Source organism: Melanerpes formicivorus, unplaced genomic scaffold, assembly GCF_026170545.1.
Source record: "Melanerpes formicivorus ecotype bairdi unplaced genomic scaffold, bMelFor1.0.p_v2 SCAF_102, whole genome shotgun sequence".
NCBI lineage: Eukaryota > Metazoa > Chordata > Aves > Piciformes > Picidae > Melanerpes > Melanerpes formicivorus.
Window position 1 is genome coordinate 1,157,930 of NW_027142454.1, and position 18,842 is coordinate 1,176,771.

The 18,842-nt window shown below is 52.6% G+C and overlaps 1 protein-coding gene across 1 annotated transcript; it reads right to left on the reverse strand.

Annotated features, from left to right (window-relative positions):
• Nucleotides 1–15,672: 15,672 nt before the first annotated feature.
• Nucleotides 15,673–17,560, reverse strand: LOC137455603 (C-signal-like). The gene is made up of 6 exons (XM_068166587.1): nt 17,371–17,560; nt 17,068–17,119; nt 16,669–16,856; nt 16,344–16,502; nt 16,111–16,230; nt 15,673–15,873 (listed from the first exon to the last, which is right to left on the reverse strand). Exons 1-6 carry the CDS (start codon nt 17,515–17,517, stop codon nt 15,760–15,762), a joined length of 780 nt encoding a protein of 259 aa, XP_068022688.1. The 5' UTR covers nt 17,518–17,560; the 3' UTR covers nt 15,673–15,759.
• Nucleotides 17,561–18,842: the final 1,282 nt, after the last annotated feature.

Below are 18,842 nucleotides of genomic sequence, written 5' to 3' on the forward strand. Positions count from 1 at the left end.
TCATGGCTAACCACACTGATTTTTGCCAGGTAATCTACTTGTTGATTCCAAGGAGCAGCCAGAGTTTGTTTTTTGGGGTGTACCTTTACCCAACATACTTTAATGGGTCTGGATCGGTTCACCTCTAGTCTCTCTCAATCAGTTGCTCTCCAAACTCTGGTCTTACCAATTATCCACTGATTTGCTTCCCACTGACAGGTCCACTCAGTGGCACCTTTGAATGTGGCATATGAATCAGTGTAATATGGTCTCTGCAACATTTTCTGCAGCCAGCATGAGAGCACGCAGTTCCCCTACTTGGGCACTGCCTTCACCCTCTTTAGTGACAGTTCTGTCTGTGCTAGCCTCTAGAGCTGTGGCCTTATAATGCCACTGTGATCCTACCCTATAGGAGGATGTATTGGAGTCTGTGGTTGGTTCAGGTGCTACCTGAATTGGAGATGGCTTGTAGGACTGGCACAGCAGAACAGTTTCTGGATTCATGGGCTGTTGCACTTTGGATACCTTTGTGGGTCCTTCTCTTAGAGGCATAAGCTGTACAATCCCTTCCAGATAGGCATACCATTTCCTTACAGTAGCCTTCTGGGCAATTCCCTCCAGTGGAGGAGTTCCTTTGAAGATTGCATTTAGCAGAGGGAAAGGGCCTTGCACTATGATATCCTGCATAGTGCAAAGCTTCTCTGCCTCTTTGATAGCTCAGGTTAGGGACAGGAGGACTGCATTGCCAGGACCTGTTGCCGAAGAGAATGCATAAGACGATGCATTAGGTGGCGCTGTGGTGCTCCCTGATAAGTTTGCTCAGGCTAAAATTTCATTATTTTTATCACCAGAGTGCCAAAGCCTTACAGCATTCATTTCAACTTACGCAGGAACAGGCACAGCAAATAATACAATCATGCTTAGATTGTCAACACACCTTGCCAAATCCATTGATAGGTTGTGATGAAGAGGTTATTAAATTTATGAGTATGAAGTATGAATTATGAAAATACTATTTTTATGAATTATCAAATTATTAATAACCAATGAATCACTAACTTATATGCATGTTCTAGTGCACGTTCGTGAAATACATTCCGTAAGTGGCTTAGTGTTATGATTAGAACTTAATTGAACTAGCTACAGACTATTTCTGTATTTATATAACGAAGGGTGCAGTTCTGCTGCTTGGCCACTAGACGGCGACTCGGCAGGACGCGGGTGGCTTCTGGCCATATACAGCAATATTATAATCTTTCTATGCATCAGCGCTTACTCTGCTAGACGCGGATACTTTGAACTGAGTGCTAGTGGATGGAAAGCACATGGAAGATACTCTGTAGCTGTTGTTTGTAGCAAGGTGGAGGTCTAGCAGACTACTGTCGCTGGACTGGTTCCTAGTCGAGTTGGACGGCGGCGTTGGGTTACTGTCTCCACTCTCCACAGCAGTGGAGAGGGAATAACGGAACCTGGGCTTAGCGCAGAAGCAGGTTCCCTTCAGGACTTGGTCGATTCCCTCCAGACAATAGGGATCGGTCCTGGTTGGGGTCGGCTCGCACGACAGGGCGGGGTGACAGTTGCTGATAGGCAGGCTCAGAGGCTTCCAACCAGACGACAGCAGACAAAGGCTATGGGGTCGGCCTGACTACAGCGATTCTCGGGGCTGCTGTAAACAGCCTCGGGGAGACAATGCAGCTGCGTTAAGCGGCGGCTTCTTGTTTACTGGGCTTAAGGAATAGCAGGACGCTCGGAGTGGTCCTGGGTTTGGTGCAGTTTAGGCACAAACAGTGCTTTAGTCTTCCCTGAGATTTACAGGGCTCCGAGCGGCACACGTGGCGGCTCCTCTCCCGCTATAGCGGGGCTAGGCATATGTGGACTCAGTCTCAATCAAGTCCTTTCTCCCCGGCAACTGGGCAGATCTTACCCTCGGGGGTTGGTTCAGTCCTCTGGTGGCATGGTGGGCTCTTCTGGTCAGTACAACTGGTTGTGACGACGCTGGGCTCCTTGGGCACAGCAAAGGTCCTCCCTCTGGAGATGATCCACACGATTGCTTCTCACAATGCAGAGGCTTTCAGTATGTGTGCATGTATGATAGAAGCTAACAACAATAAGCTCAATGGCAGAGGCTATGGCTCAAGAGTTGTTCTCTCAAGCAAGTACAGAGACAAAGTGAAAGAGGGGGCAACTTGTTTACCAACTGGGGTGATACAGATTCCTCGAGGCTGGGTTTGACTGATGGGCACTCTCATAAACAACTGGCTTCAGCCTGTAGACAGCGTGAAGCTAGGATTATGCCCATACTTGGTATTTGCATGAGCACTGCATGCACTGGGTGCATGCTGGCCTGGCTAATGCCTTGGCTTTTGTCTTCCTCCTGAAGGAGGGGAAACTTGTCCACATGCTGGGACAAGATCCAATATCTGGGCAAAAATGTGCCTTCACCACATAGGTATCAATCCCCAAGGTTTAAAAGCCTTAGAGGTATGCCAAACAGATGTTACATGCATCCCTGAATTTGGGAAATTGACGTATGTTCATGTATCCATTGACACATAGTCCACATGCATCTTTGCATTTGTTCACAGGATGTCAGGGGTTGGAAGGGACCCAAAGAGATTATTGGGTTCATGCAGGTGAAAAATCCAAAGACATGTGCCATCATTTTGGGGCTGCTTTTGCTGCCTTAGGGGTGCCACACACAGTTAAAACTGTAATGGCCCTGGCTATGTAGAAAACAAGACACTTTCATTTTTTTCAACTGGAATCCCACACTCTCCAACAGGCCAGGCAATCATAGAGTGAGCTCATGGTACCCTCAAGTCCATGTTACAAAAACAAGAAAGGAGGATCACAAGTATGACGCCATGAGAAAGAATTGCTAAAGCAGGTTATATTCTTAATTTGTTGAATCACTGGACAGAAGAAGGACCACCTATATATAGGCACTTTGGGGAGGAAATAGTCAAAAAAAAGGAAAAGGCACAAGTAGAGATAAAAGATTGGAATTCAGGTCAGTGGAAAGGACCTCATCCTTTGATAATGTGGGGTAAAAGATATGCTTGTGTCTCAACAGGTTCTGGGCCATGATGGGTCCTGGTGTGATGGGTTTGACCAGTGCTTTCATCATCTTCAAAATGCTGACTGCAGCATCAGCCATACGGATCCCAAAGCGGTCACAGCAAAAATGTGTGGGTCACGCTTGCTAATGCCACAGGACAAGATATGCTGTGCCTCTCAGTATCAACACCTACTGATCCTTTTAGTACCTGTCTGGCGGGCATTCCATTGAGTGCATGGAAGGACATCACAGAAAAAATTGAACCATTAAACTTAAAGAGATCATTTTATGGGCATTTTTTGATACATTTTAACAAAACTTATGGAGGACTTAAAAATGTTGGTGGCCTTAGTTGGGAGGGATTTGAAAAAACAAACTTAACATTAGATTAGTCTTTCACCCCTAGACCCAGGTCAGACGACCGATTTGCACGTCAGGACTGCTACGGACCTCCACCAGAGTTTCCTCTGGCTTCACCGTGCCCAGGCATAGTTAGAATAAACCTTTATTAGAATAAGCCAAACCAGGTTGGAAGAGACCTTCAAGATCATCATGTCCAACCCATCAACCAATCCAAGCCACCCAAACAGCTAACCCATGGCACCAAGCACCCCATCAAGTCTCCTCCTGAACACCTCCAATGACGGTGACTCCACCACCTCCCCGGGCAGCCCATTCCATAGCGCAATCACTCTTTCTGTATAGAACTTCTTCCTAACATCCAACCTGAACCTCCCCTGGCGCAGCCTGAGACTGTGTCCTCTTGTTCTGGTGCTGGGTGCCTGGGAGAAGAGACCATCATCCGCCTGTCTACAACCTCCCTTCAGGTAGTTGTAGAGAGTGATAAGGTCACCCCTGAGTCTCCTCTTCTCCAGGCTGAGCAACCCCAGCTCCCTCAGTCTTTCCTCATAGGGCTTGTGTTCCAAACCCTTCACCAACTTTGTTGCTCTTCTCTGGACTCGTTCCAGCAAGTCAACCTCCTTCCTAAACTGAGGGGCCCAGAACTGGACACAGTACTCGAGTTCACCATCTTTCTCCTACTGGAATCTTAAACTCCTTTATCTCAATCAGGAGGGTGCTAGAGGTCACATTCCTGTATCTTGCAGGCCAGAAAAAAATCCAGGCAGCGACCATACAGAAGCCTCATTTTGTACATAAACCACAAATAAATTGTCTGCATCAAATACTTACCTAGGTAATCCGGAATCAAACCCAAACAATATCTGTAGATCAGAGCCCCAAAAATTGAGAAGAACAAAACACCTTCATGTTTGCTAGTCCAGCTCGAGCAAGCAATAAATCAAGCTAATTATCCTCAAGCCCCATGTTGGGCGCCAAAAAATAAATAAATGTGGAGGGTTAGAGAGAAAGTCTCAGCCTTCTCCCCTCACAAAAAGAAGGAAAAAAAAATAAATAACCACAGCTAGCCAGCCAGAGGAGCAAAAGGGAATGCTATATTTACAAGCAATTTTTAGGGAATGCAGGGTATATATATACAATTTATAGTATTTACAATATATACACAGAAATATACAGCAAAGTAAAAAGAACAATAATACAGGAATGAAATTCCCCCCCCTTCTGGAGGAGGGTTCTCTCCCCTGTATCCCCTTCTCTCCCCTTTTTCCCCAAAGAGGGTTAGAAAGAGAGAAAAAGAGCGGTTGTTAATTAAAGCAGTTATAAATTAAAGCAAAGTGTTAGTAGGTGTGGTGGTTCAGGCTGGGTGCTGGCCTGGATGCCACTGCATAGACCACACCTGGGAGGTCCCAAGGAGTGGGCCCAGCCCGGGGGGGTGGTCACAGGCATGTATTTTAATCCCATAATGCCCTGCTCCCCTATAAAATGTCCATGCGGGGTCTTCACTTCCTCTTTCATCCCCAGCTGCAGCCTAGGTAAAATGGCATGAGCTGCCTCCCTTGGGCCTGCCCAGGCCCAATGCTGGGTTGAGGGGGAGGAAAGAGCCCTGGGGGGGGGGGGGTTTGGGTGTACCCCCAGGTGGGGATGGGATGTTCTTGGGTATATTCTGGGATCTCTCTCTTTGTCACGGTGCTTGCGGTTCTCTGTAAAGCTTTCATTGGTGTTTGTTTTTAAATTGTTTTTCTATTTAAACTTTCCATCACTTTTGCAATCCCTTTGTCTGAGTCGTTGTTCCTGCCCTGTGGTGGGGAGGGGGTTTGCCCCAACCCATTTCAGTAGGCCACGTGCTTATCTGTCTAAGGTCAGCCTGGCAGAGAGCCTAGAAGCGGACGAGCTGGAAAGGAGGAGGGAAGAGTGAACTGAGCAAAGTCCCAGTAGCACTCAAAACTTGAAGTTGCATTCTACCAATCTACCAATGAAATTCGTTTAGACCTGTCTTTTGTTTACAAAACATTCAGCCACAATGCCCCAGTACTGTCCTTTTCTTAAAGGCACAGCCTCAAACGGTCACAATATATGGCCAAGATTTGGAACAATTGGACTCAGTACCTTCTCTTAGCAGAAATAGAACCTCGAGAGACTAGTCTGTTACAATAAGTAAAAATGGATTATTGTTTTATGTTTAATTTTACATTGGACAGAACTATGTATATTCAGGTTGTCACTCTGGCAGGGAGGGAATATAGGAACCATAGTGCATGGTGTAATCAAACTCAAAGCACACCAGCAAAAGGGTTTACTAAACCTCACCATCTGCCTGCAGGTCTTTTCCTTACCTGTGGGGATAGGGCCTGGCCAGCCTTACCCTCATGGATCAGGAGAGGACACTGTAACCTTGGTCGTTTGACCACGTTGACACCAAACAATTCTATGATTTTGAACCATCTTAGGAAAAGGCAGAGGTGTAACATTCATACTTTTGAAACAGATTGTGAAGACAATATTGATTTTGGGGGAAAAGGAAAATATTGTAGCAGCATCTCTCTTTTCTCCAGGAGTGGCAGCGGCTAAGGCCCTGGGCATTCTGAATAAGCTGGGATGTTGGCTATAAGAACAAAATAATAGAATAAACCTTTATTATTTAGAATAGAATAAACCAAACCAGGTTGGAAGAGACCTTCAAGATCATCGCATCCAACCCATCAACCAATCCAACACCACCTAACCCATGGCACCAAGCACCCTGTCAAGTCTCCTCCTGAACACCTTCAATGACGGTGATTCCACCACCTCCTTGGGCAGCCCATTCCAATGGGCAATCACTCTCTCTGTATAGAACTTCTTCCTAACATCCAACCTGAACCTCCCCGGCGCAGCCTGAGACTGTGTCCTCTTGTTCTGGTACTGGCTGCCTGGGAGAAGAGATCAACATCTGTCTGTCTACAACCTCCCTTTAGGTAGTTGTAGAGAGTGATAAGGTCACCCCTGAGCCTCCTCTTCTCCAGGCTAAGCAACCCCAGCTCCCTCAGCCTCTCCTCATAGGGCTTGTGTTCCAGACCCCTCGCCAACTTTGTTGCCCTTCTCTGGACTCATTCCAGCAAGTCAACCTCCTTCCTAAACTGAAGGGCCCAGAACTGGACACAGGACTCGAGGTGCGGCCTAACCAGTGCAGTGTACAGGGGCAGAATGACCTCCCTGCTCCTGCTGGCCACACTGTTCCTGATGCAGTCCAGGATTCCATTGGCCCTCTTGGATGCCTGGGCACACTACAGGCTCATGTTCAGCCTACCATCGACCAGTACCCCCAGGTCCCTCTCTACCTGGCTGCTCTCCAGCCACTCTGACCCCAGCCTGTAGCTCTGAATGCTACCACCTTAGCCCTGAGTGGACTTGTGTTAGATGTGGATTCTCTTTGACACGCTGCTTTGCAGAATAGAGCAGCTATAGAGTTTTTATTATTAGCCCAAGGTCATGGTTGCTAAGAGTCTGAAGGACTGTGTTGTATGAATTTATCTGATCACTCAGTATCAATCCAAACAAGCATCCAAAGCCTGCAGAAGGGTGTTGAGAAATTAAAACAAAATTATAGTTTTGAATGGTTCAGTGGATGGTTTGGGGGACTGGCAGGGTGGATTCAGGCAATCTTGAAGATTGGTTTGATATGTTGTCTGTTGTTTGCTTGTATCTTAATATGTGTCCCCCGTGTGCTACAATGTGTGCAGGGTATGATAACCCATATGGTTAACCAGGTCTTCCTTATTAATAAAGAAGGGGCAGATGTGGGAATTGGACCAGCAGGATCTAAATCCACTTTAAGAGATCAGGTGGGTGACAACAGAGACATTGCACTTGCAAGTTCAAAGCTGTGGAATGCTGTCTAAAAAAGGCAGCTGTCTGTGGCTGCCCTTACCCAGGGGATGGGAGCACCAGGAACCCAGAGGCAAGTAGGAAGGTTGTGAGGGCAGCAGCACTGCCGGCACTGCCATGGTGGGGCGCATACCTGATGCCGGCTAGTGCTCCCCAAGCTGGGTTGCACCCAGACAGGGTGCAGAGCAACGCAGAGGACACCGTGCTCCTGGTACCCCAGGGACTGGATCAGCCTGTTAAAAGCAGCCTGTGGGGACACAGGAGAGGCTGCTAGGGGCAGGGCAAGGCTGCCTGCAGGGGGACATATTCAGGTGCCAGGACAAGGGCAGTGAATCTGTGCTCATCATGGCCTGGGGGTACCTTGCTGCAGCAGTAGGAGTCAATGAGTATCTGATGGAAAATTTCAGGAGAAGAAACCACGTGAGAAAGGACAAAGTACTGCATCCTTGGAGCAGATGGGAAAGGCAATTGGGGAGATAAGCACCTGTTAAAATATACATAAAAGAGTGGCCTTAATGGGGGGATACTCTAGGAAACTGGAATTGTGTTGCACCTACTGTTCTGAGGGCAGCTGCTGGACCTGTGCAGAGTGCATGATCCCTTAGCTGACCAATTCCTTAGCACGCTGCATAGAGCAAAACAATAACATTCCATGTGTGCTCACGTTGGTACCCTTGGATTGGAAGATGCTTGGAGGCCAGGTTCTGTAGCTTCTGCAGAGAGGGAACTGCATGGGCACGAAGAGGCAGAAGGTGCTGTGCAGAGGTTCCCTCCCGTGTGCCACTGTCCCCTCCACACAGCCCCTGCCCAGCCTGTCCTACAGCCAGCCAGCCCAGCTGCCCTGAGCCGTGAGCGCCCAGCTGCACCCCCAGCATTTTGCAAGCCCCCTCCCTGCTGCAGCTGCTGCCCTGTCCCTCAGCTGCCATCCCCAGCCCTGCACAGTGTGTCCCAGTCCAGCCTGACCTGCGCTCACAGCCCTTTGTGCTCCTGGAACCCCGCAAAGACCCACTTGGGAGGGGTTGGCATGCCCAGGAAGTGCTGGATGAGTCCCAGGCTGAAATCCTGGTTTGCCTCAGTCACCAGCACCTGCTGCACTATCCCCAGCTGGACACCTTGGCTACATGAGGACCAATCCTTGCTCTCCCTTTAGAGGTGGGGCATGAGAGCGGGCACAGGACTGTACCTTGAGAGGCACCCAGGAAACAAAGGGAGCATGTTGGAGTGGGGGAGGTTTGGTTTGGGGGGCAGGGCAGTACCTTGCTGCAGCTGTAGGAGATGATCTGTGAGTACTCCCAGATGTACCTCTCCTCAATGGAGCTAGCAGTGCTGGACACGTTGACAATGGCTGCCTTGCTGCAGCTCAGTCCTGAGCCTGGGCTCCCCTGGGCAGCCTTCTTCAGCAGGGGCAGGGATGCCTGGCAGGAGAGAGGAGTTAGGGCCCTGCACAGGGTGGCACAGGGGCCCAGCAGGAAACAGTGGCACCAGCTATGGAACATCCTCAGTCCTCTTCTCACTGCTGCTGCCCAGCAGACTCCATCTTCTGGAACCAGTCCCTTCTCAGTGACAGGATGAGGGGCAATGGACAGAAAGTCAATCAGTGGAGGTTCCATCTCAACATGAGAAAACACATTTTTACTGTGAGGGTGCTGGAGCCCTGGAGCAGGCTGCCCAGAGAGGTTGCGGAGTCTCCTTGTCTGGAGAGATTCCAAACCCGTCTGGATGAGTTCCTTGTGATCTCCCTTAGGTCATCCTGCTTTGCAGGGGTGCTGGACTCAGTACAGATCCCTTCCAAGCCCTAACATTCTATGATGCTATGATTCTGTGATTTCTGAGCTCCAACTTGTGACTCAACAACCTTCTTGTTGAGGGACAGTCTGTCAGCACTGGAGTGAAGGCAAAACCCTCTCTGAGGGCAAGAAAGAGGTTCCCTTCTGGGACCTTGATGGTGTCCAGTAGTGCTGCCAGTGCATTATGGGCAATTCTCTGTGTGTGCTTGTATCCCTGTGGAAGAGGATTGAAGGCAAAATGTACCCCTTGCCATGTAAAAGCAAACTGGAGCTTGTCTTCCTCCCTTAACAGGATCATGAAGAATGTGTCCCAGACATCCAGGGCAGACATCCAGGAGTGGGATGCAGCCTGAATGGCTGTCACCACTGAGGTTAGGCCAGGCACTGCAGCTGCAAGAGAAGGAGTATTGGTGTTTAATTTCCTGTAATCTATAGTGAGCCTCCAGTGCCCATCTGCCTTTTTAACTGGCCAGACTGGGGAACTATATCAAGAGTGAGTCCTATAGATAATCTGCCTCACTTCAGTGATGCCTCTCCTGGCTGCTGCAGTGAAGGGATATTGAGGTACACAAGTAATGCCAGCCTGGGGTAATGCTGGAGCCATCTGTGGAGTGTCTACGTGAGCTGTTCTCATCCTCTTTGACTCCACTCCCTAGAAGCTCCATAGAACCATAGAAGCTCCATAGAACCATACAAGCTCCAAAGAGACCCATTTGGAAGGTGCCATCTCTTGCCAGCCAGCACATCAAACCCCAATATATTCCCCAGGCAGGGGCTAAGAGCTACCTCCACCAAGGTGCTCTGTTTATCTGCTGGGAGCTACACCCTTCTCTTTGCTCAATAGCAAATATTAGGTGCTCCAGTAACACCCAGCGTTTTTATCTTCTCTGTGGGATGGCTGGATCCTCAGGCTCTTTGCCAGTTCTAACTTTAGGACACTGATTTGAGCACCACTGTCAGTTAAGAATTTCCCAGCTGTTCTGTTTGGACCAGTTGGGATTAAAATGGAAGGCTCCCCGTTATCAGACCACTGGCATACTTTCATGAAGCAGTGGGGCTGGCCTGCTACCTTCACTGCCTCCCTTAGGATTTTGTCTCCTGCGAGCAGGGAGTAAAAGGGTTAGCTCCCTTCTTGGGAGAACCGTCAGGAGACTGGGGGGGTGCTATGGCTCCTGGGCTTCCCATGGCCAAACCCACCTTTGGTTTTTAATGAGAGCACCAAAATCTTAATTCACCGGTTGGGCATTGGCTTTAAGACCACCTGAGGCACCCCAGAGCTAGCGCCAACTTGTGCCAGCCTTCAGGGGTATCCTCAGCAGAAGGGTTTGCAGATGCCAAGGCAGGAGAAGGACAAAGGCAGGAAGTTGACTCTCTTAAATAGGGCAGTGGACAGGAAATGGTAGGGGATCAAACTTTGACCCATGTCTCCGTGCCCACCTGAGGTTAGATTTCCAGCTCACCCAGCCTGGCCTGGTCATAACCCATCACAGTTATGGATTCACAGAATGGTTTTGGGTGGAAGAGACTTTTGAGATGCTCCAAGTTGGGAGCATGTGATGATCTGTTAGAGGGCAGAAGGGCTCTGCAGAGGGACCTTGACAGGCTGGACAGATGGGCAGAGTCCAACAGGATGGCATTCAACAAGTTCAAGTGCCAGGGGCTACACTTTGGCTACAAGAACCCCATGCAGTGCTACAGGCTGGGGTCAGAGTGGCTGGAGAGCAGGCAAACAGAAAGGGACCCAGGGGTACTGATTGACAGCTGGCTGAACATGAGCCAGCAATGTGCCCAGGGGGCTAGGAAGGCCAATGGCGTGCTGACCTGCATCAGGAACAGTGTGGCCAGCAGGAGCAGTGAAGTCATTGTGCCCTGTACTCAGCACTGGTTAGGCCACTCCTTGTATCTGTGTCCAGTTCTGGGCCCCTCAATTTAAGAAGGACATTGAGACACTTGAATGTGTCCAGAGAAGGGCAACAAGGCTGGGGAGAGGCCTTGAGCAGAAGCCCTGTGAGGAGAGGCTGAAGGAGCTGGGGTTGTTTAGCCTGGAGAAGAGGAGGCTCAGGGGAGACCTGATTGCTCTCTACAACTACCTGAAGGGAGGTTGTAGCCAGGTGGGGGTTGGTCTCTTCTCCCAGGCAACCAGCACCAGAACAAGAGAACACAGTCTCAGGCTGTGCCAGGGGAGGTTTAGGCTGGAGGTGAGGAGAAAGTTCTTCACAGAGAGAGTTGTTAGCCATTGGAATGTGCTGCCCAGGGAGGTGGTGGAGTCACCGTCCCTGGAGGTGTTAAAGGGGATTGGATGTGGAACTTGGTGCCATGGTACAGTAGTCATGAGGTCTGTGGTGACAGGTTGGACTTGATGATCTTTGAGGTCTTTTCCAACCTTATTGATTCTATGATTCTATAAGCCCCCGCACTGCCAGGGCACCATTAACCCATGGCCCTCAGCACCACATCTCCACTGCTCTGAAACTCCCCCAAGAACAGGAGACTCCACCTGGGCAGCCTGTTCTGTTGCTTGACAACCCTCAAGGGGAAGATATTGTTCCTCATGTCCAACCTAAACCTCACCTGGAATAACCTGGGGCCATTTCCTCTCATCCCATCACTTGCTACTTGGGAGAAGAGACCAACCCCACCAGGCTCCAACCTCCTTCCAGGGAGCTGTAGAGAGCAATGAGGTCTCCCCTCAGCTTCCTCTTCTCCACACTAAACACCCCCAGCTGCCTCAGCTGCTCCTCACCAGCCCTGCTCTCCAGACCCTTACCCAGCTTTGATGCCCTTCTCTGGACTGCCTTTTGCCCTTCAGTGTCCTTCTGGGAGTGAGGAGCCCAAAACTGAACCCAGTACTGAAGCTGTGTCCTCACCAGTGACCAATACTGGGGGGACAATCCCTGCCCTGCTCCTGCTGGCCACACCATTGCTGATCCAGGCCAGGATGTTGGTGGCCTTCTTGGCCACCTGTGCAGACCCTGGCTCATCTTCAGGTGCACTTTCCTCTCCACACAGCCACTGCCCAGCTGGTCCCACAGCTAGCCCAGCCCAGCTGCCCTGTGCTGTGAGTGCCCAGCTGCACCCCCAGCCCTTTGCAAGTCCCTTCCCTGCAGCAGCTGCTGCCCTGTCCCCCAGCTGCCATCCCCAGCCCTGCCCAGTGCATCTCAGTCCAGCCTCACCTGTGCTGGCTGCCCCTTGGGGTCCCTGCACCCTGCAAAGACCCACTTGGGTGGGGTTGGCATCCCCAGGAAGTGCTGGATGAAGCCCAGGCCGATGCCCCGGTTGGCACCGGTCACCAGCACGGAGTGGATGTGAAGTTCTCCCATGCTGCTGCTGCTGCTGCCTCTGCCCCAGCTGCTGCTGTGTGCTCAGCTCCCTGATGCTTCTTTATAGCATGGCCATGGCCACCCCACCCATGCAGGGCTTGTGCTCATTTGGCTCCTGGCACCACCTCCCCAGCTCTTTGGACTGCAGGACAGAGATTGTGTCCAGGTGCCAGCCCACCATACCAAAGGTTAATCCTCCCTTGGCTTTCTCTGCCACATCCGCTGTTGCAGCCGCTGTTCTGAGGGGAGCTGCTGGATGCATGCAGAATGCCTGATTCCTTAGATGACCAATTCCTTAGATTCCGTGTAGAGCAAACCAGTAACATTCCACGTGTGCCAAGAACACCATCCTGATGTTGGCACCCTTGGATTGGCACATGCTGCAGAAGCCACCTCCTTGACACGCTGGTACCTCACATTGGGAAAAGATTTCAGCTCATATATGTGCTTGGGCTTTACTGGTTAAGGGACTGATAACAAAGATCGAAACACTTGAAGGTGTCCAGAGAAGGGCAACAAGGCTGGGGAGAGGCCTTGAGCACAGCCCTGTGAGGAGAGGCTGAGGGAGCTGGGGTTGTTTAGCCTGGAGAAGAGGAGGCTCAGGGGTGACCTCATTGCCCTCTACAACTCCCTGAAAGGTGGTTGTAGCCAGGAAGGGGTTGGCCTCTTCTCCCAGGCAACCAGCACCAGAACAAGAGGACACAGTCTCAAGCTGCGCCAGGGGAGGTTTAGACTCGAGGTGAGGAGGAAGTTCTTCACCGAGCGAGTCATTCGGCATTGGAACGGGTTGCCCAGGGAGGTAGTTGAGTCATCGACCCTGGAGGTGTTCAAGGGGAGATTGGACGTGGCACTTGGTGCCATGGTCTAGGCATGGGGTCTGTGTTGATAGGTTGGACTCAATGATCCTCGAGGTCCTTTCCAACCTAAGCGATACTGTGATACTGTGATACTGTGAAACAGCCACTCTGGGCTATAAGGTAGATTGGGATGAGGGCTGCTAGGGACTTCTGCTTCTGTTAGTTAGCTGCTTCTGGCTAGGGCTAGGGCTTTGGTGTAGGGTTGCTGTGAGGGATACGTCCTGTTAAGGGCTTCTGGGACTTCTGCTGTAAGTGGCACTCTGAGACTCTGTAATGCTGGGGGTTCTACAATGCAGCAATAACGGACTTCTGGGAGGACTTGTGAGATTCTCTGCATTTCTGGAATCTCATTGCTATATGGCAACAGGGTTTGTGCCTTCATTCATCACCCAATGGCCCCTGAATCGGGGGAGAAAAATCAACAATCCATGCCCCAGGTGCTGCTGGCACAGTGCTGCCTCCTCCAGGTGGCCCAGGACATGTTGACAAGCTGCATGGATGCAAAGCTTCAAGAAAGACAGCTGTGCACCAGTGGTGTTCCCCAGGGCTCCCTACTGGGCCAGTTTCAATCCATTGCTCATTGTCCTGTCACTAAAAGGATGAGAGGAAATGGTCTCAGGTTGTACCATGGGAGGTTTAGGTTGGACATGAGGAAAAATTCCATTTCCCTGAAGGTTGTCAAGACCTGGAACAGGCTGCACAGGTGGAGTGTCCATTCCTGGAGGTATTTCAAAGCAGTGGAGATGTGGTGCTGAGGGCCATGGCTTAGTGGTGCCCTGGCAGTGCTGGGTTCACTGTGGGACATGAGAACGTGGAAGGCCTCTTCCACCCAGAACCATTCTGTGAATCCAATCAAGGGGAAATTGTGAATGGCCTTTGGTCCTACCTAGGGGAAGGCCATCATGGGGACAGAGAAGGCCCTGAGCTGTGCAGGGAAGGGTCAGCAGGACCAGGCCCCACCACTGTGGCTCTTCCTCTAATGGAAGGCAGGGGCTGCAGGACCAGTTCTGAAGGCTGCTTCCCTGTGACCATGGCTGTGGGGGCTCCAGAGCTGCATAAGGGCAGGGCAGAGGCCATGGCAGCCCTGCCAGCACTGGACCCAAGGATCCTTGGAGGAGAAGATGACAGCAGCCTGGGATGGTGTCCCTGTGTGGCCAGGTGTCCTCAGCCCCAGGCTGTCACCATGGGTGTGTGAGCACCCAGAGCAGCAGCAGATCCCCACACAGCCACAGCCTGCGCAGCCCGGGGCAGGGCATGGTTTCTCCTCTCCTGCCCCAGTCTGTCTGCTGGGGCCAACCCCTCCAAAGCCAGAGCTCTTCCAGGCCTTGGCACTCATGTTGTGGGTAAGGTGTGCTGAGCAATGTGCCCCTCTGGCTAAGAGGCCTCCCTGGGGGCATTCAGAAGAGAGTTGTCAGCAGGCCAAGGGAGGTTCTCTTGCCCCTTTCCTCTGTCCTTGTGATTCCATATCTGAAATCCTGGGTCCAGTTCTGGTCTTCCCAGTTCAACAGATAAGGAACTGCTGGAGAGAGTCCAGTGGGGGCTCCATAGCCACTGAGGGGCCTGGAGCATGTCTATGAGGAGCAAAAGCTGAGAGCCCTAGGGCTGTTGAGTCTGGAGAAGAGCAGCCCCAGAGGGGATCTGATCAGTGCTCAGCAAGAGTTAAAGACCAGTGGGGGGCAAAAGGCTGGGGCCAGACTCTGCTCAGTGGTGCCCATGGACAGGACAATGGGCATCAAGTATAAACTGTACCCAGGAGGTTCCACCTGAGCAAGAGGAGAAACTTGTTTGGTGTGAGGGTGCTGGAGGCCTGGAGCAGGCTGTGCAGAGAGGTTGTGGAGTCTCCTGGTGTGGAGAGCTTCCAATCCCCCCTGGCCCTTGTGCTCCTGGGCAAGCTGCTGTGGGTGCCCTGCTGGAGCAGGGGGTTGGACTTGGTGAGCTCCAGAGATCACTCCCAACCCCACCATGCTGGCATTGTGCAAGGACAGAGCAGGACAGGACAGGTCATGTTGACAGGACAGAGGCCCCAGCTGAGCTTGACAGCCACTCTCCACGTGGTGCCCCACTGCCATATGTTTGCCTGTCCTGCCTATGCCAAACCACCACCCAAATGAGGGCTGAGAGCAGCTGGTCTCAGTGACCCCTAGCCCCTGGAACACCCCAGGCTGAGCAGAACATTGGGCAGGGGGAAAGGCATCCCTGGGAGCTCAAGCTGGTCACCAGCCCTGTGGGTGCTTGGAAGGTCCCTCCAGAGGGGACTCTGCCCTGGCCTTCTTCAGGGAACATCTCCAGGGGGTGGTCACAGTGCCACAGGGCCTGCAGGCTGTCACTTGTGGGGTCCCCACTGACAGCTGTGGGTCATGGGATAGCCACAGGCACTGCCACATGCAGAGATGAGGAGAGGGACGCCAGGGAGGGGCAGCCACCAGGCACTGGCACCGCATCAGAGCTGGGAGATCACAGGCAGAGGTTTATTGAGGTGTTGGCACAGGCAGCATCAGCACAGGGTCCCACTGCCAGCAGGCTGGGCTGGCATCTCACCAGGGCACCACCTTCCCCTCCCAGTCCAGGAAGGTGCCGGTGTCCTTCTCAGAGAGGGAGGAGAGCACCTTCAGCATCCCTTGTATGCTGGCATCCACTGTCACAGGGGGCTGTGGGGCAGAGGGGCATGGTCAGCTCGTGCCCAGGCCTGGCTCAGGGCTGCCCTGGGGCAGCTGTGGCCAGGGGAAGGAGCCCCTTGGGCTGAGGGGAAAGCGCCAGGCCCTGGCATGGGGTCCAGCAGTAGCTCAGGGGATGGAAGCTCCGGGAACCCAGGGTCAGGCAGGGAGGTCACAGGCAAGGGCCCTGTGGCAGCATTACTGAGGGCACTGCCATGGTGAGGCTCATACCTTTTGCCCAGGAGTGCTCCCCATGTCAGTTTGCACCCAGCCAGGGTGCACACCAACGCAGAGGATGCCGTGCTGTCGGTACTCCAGGGACTGGCACTTGGTCAGCATGTTGAGAGCAGCCTGTGGGGACACAGGAGAGGCTGCTGGGGGCAGGGCAAGGCTGGCTGCAGGGGACCATGTCCAGGTGCCAGGGCAGGGGGAACAAATCTGTGCTCAACATGGCCTGGGGGTACCTTGCTGCAGCGGTAGGACACTAATTGTACCATGTCCCATGCAATGGAAGATGCAATGGAGCCAGTATCGCTAGCCACGTTGACGATGGCTGCCTTGCTGCAGCTCAGTCCTGAGCCTGGGCTCCCCTGGGCAGCCTTCTTCAGCAAGGGCAGGAATGCCTTGGGGGAGAGAAGAGGAGGTGGGGGCATAAATGAGCTCCTGACCTCCATGCTGCAGCTCCAAAAGCTTCCCACTGAGCAGAGGCAGGACCCTCTCCCACCAGAACCCTCTCCCACCTTTATTTTGTGCACCACTGGGACAGCCCAGCTTGGGTGAGGCTCTCACCTGGCCCATCAGCATTGGTCCAATGGTGTTGGTGGTGTAAATCTGGGTCATGTCCTCCAGGGTCTCATCCTCAAGGTTATGGAACTTGGCAATCCCAGCATTGTTGATGAGCAGGGTCAGCCCTGAGCCCCCCAGGTGCTTCTCGACTGTGGCTGCAGCTGCCTTGATGCTGGCAGGGTTGGAGACTTCTGCAGAGCCAACACAGGGCAGGTCAGAGCCCACAGTCCCCTGCTGCCATGGGGTCCATTGTGTCCCCTTGGGGATGTTCCCCGGGGGCTGGCCACAGGCAGGAGGGATGGCAGTGCCTGGTGTCTGCAGGCACCTGCCCCTAGGCAAGGCTCACTCCTGGGTAGTGACCAGGGGAAGCAGGGCAAGGGACCCTCACTGTATGGCACCTACCGAGAGGGATGATGACCAGGTTGGGGTGTTTGGAAGCCAACTTCTGTAGCTCCTGCAGAGAGGGAACTGCGTGGGCACACAGAGGCAGCAGGGGCTGTGCAGAGGCTCCCTCCCATGTGTCACTGTCCCCTCCACACAGCCCCTGCCCAGTTGGTCCCACAGCCAGCCCAGCCCAGCTGCCCTGTGCTGTGAGTGCCCAGCCTCAACCCCTGCCCTTTGTCAGCCCCCTCCCTGCTGCAGCTGCTGCCCTGTCCCCCAGCTGCCATCCCCAGCCCTGCCCAGTGCATCCCAGCCCAGCCTCACCTGTGCTCGCTGCCCCTTGGGGTCCCTGCACCCTGCAAAGACCCACTTGGGTGGGGTTGGCATCCCCAGGAAGTGCTGGATGAAGCCCAGGCCGATGCCCCGGTTGGCACCGGTCACCAGCACGGAGTGGATGCGAAGTTCTCCCATGCTGCTGCTGCTGCCTCTGCCCCAGCTGCTGCTGTGTGCTCAGCTCCCTGGTGCTTCTTTATAGCATGGCCATGGCCACCCCACCCACACAGGGCTTGCACTCACTTGACTCCTGGCACCACCTCCCCAGCTCTTTGGACTCCGGCAAAGAGATCTTGTCCAGGTGCCAGGTAACCTTATCAAAGGACAAGTTTCCCTTGGCTTGCTTTGCCACATCCATATCCCTGGTGCTGCTGGCATAGTGCTGCCTCTTTCAGGCTGCCCAGGACATGGTGACAAGTTGCATGACTGCAGAGCTCTAAGGCCATTGGACACTGGTGGTGTTTCCCAGGGGCTCCCTCCTGGGCCAGTTCTCTTTAACATCTTTGTCATTGGCCTGGGCAGGGGCATCGAGGTACAACTGGGAAGTATGGAGGTGACACCGAATTGGGTGGCAGTGTAGAGAGGCTCTGCAGAGGGACCGGGCCAGGCTGGATCCATGGGTGGAGTCTAGTGGGATGAAATTCAACAAGGCCAGGTGCTGGGTCCTGTGCTTGTGTCACAGCGACCCCATGAATGCTCCAGGTGGGGGGCAGAGTGGCTGGAAAGTGCCCAACAGAAAAGGACCTGTGTCTGCTGGTCCTCTTCCTCTCCATGTGGTGGGACTTACACCCAAGGGAATCCCTTGCCAGCTGTGTCTGGTTTTGAATCTATATTTTTTTATTTAGCCCTTCCCTTATCCCTCTGTAGCTTTCCTTTCCCTTAATCCCTGTCCACCTTGTTAAAAAATTGCATTTTTACTTGCAAAGTCGATGCAAGTCCATTCTTCTTGTTCTACCCTGCTCCTCTCCTCCTGCCCAATTGCTTTTTCTGCCTACTGGGAAAAGGGAGAGGGGAAAGAGAACTCTCTTTGCTTTCAGGTTTTGGCTCTGGTAAAACTGAAAGGGCTACAATGACAAAGGAATCCGGTGAGTGGCCTTCGGTCCTGCCTTGGTGAAGCCCTGAGAAATGAGGATGCAGAGAAGGCAGAGTTGCTGAATACCTTCTTTGCTTCAGTCTTTGCTCCTAAGACCAGCCCCTGCCAACTCCAGATCCTGGATGAAGTAGAAGCAGCCTGGAGGAGGGAGGACTCTCCACTAGTCAGTGAAGAGTGGGCTTAGGGATCAGATACCCGAAAGGTCCATGGGCCCTGAGGAGATGCAGCCAAGAGTGCTGAGGGAAATGCCTGATGTTGTTGCTCTACCACTCTCCATCATTTTGGCAAAACTGTGGCAGACAGGAGAGGTGCTGAGGGCTGGAGGGAAGCCAGTGCCACTCCAGTCTTCAAAAAGGGCAAGAAAGAGGTT

What these genes read in the sequence shown, in the direction of transcription:
- LOC137455603 (XM_068166587.1), bottom strand. Translation starts at nt 17,517, where the DNA reads ATGGGAGAACTTCGCATCCACTCCGTGCTGGTGACCGGTGCCAACCGG. An exon ending in CCAAGGGGCAGCGAGCACAG is followed by an intron (nt 17,120 to 17,370) that starts GTGAGGCTGGGC and finishes CCCTCTCTGCAG; the next exon opens with GAGCTACAGAAGTTGGCTTC. An exon ending in GACCAATGCTGATGGGCCAG is followed by an intron (nt 16,503 to 16,668) that starts GTGAGAGCCTCA and finishes CTCTCCCCCAAG; the next exon opens with GCATTCCTGCCCTTGCTGAA.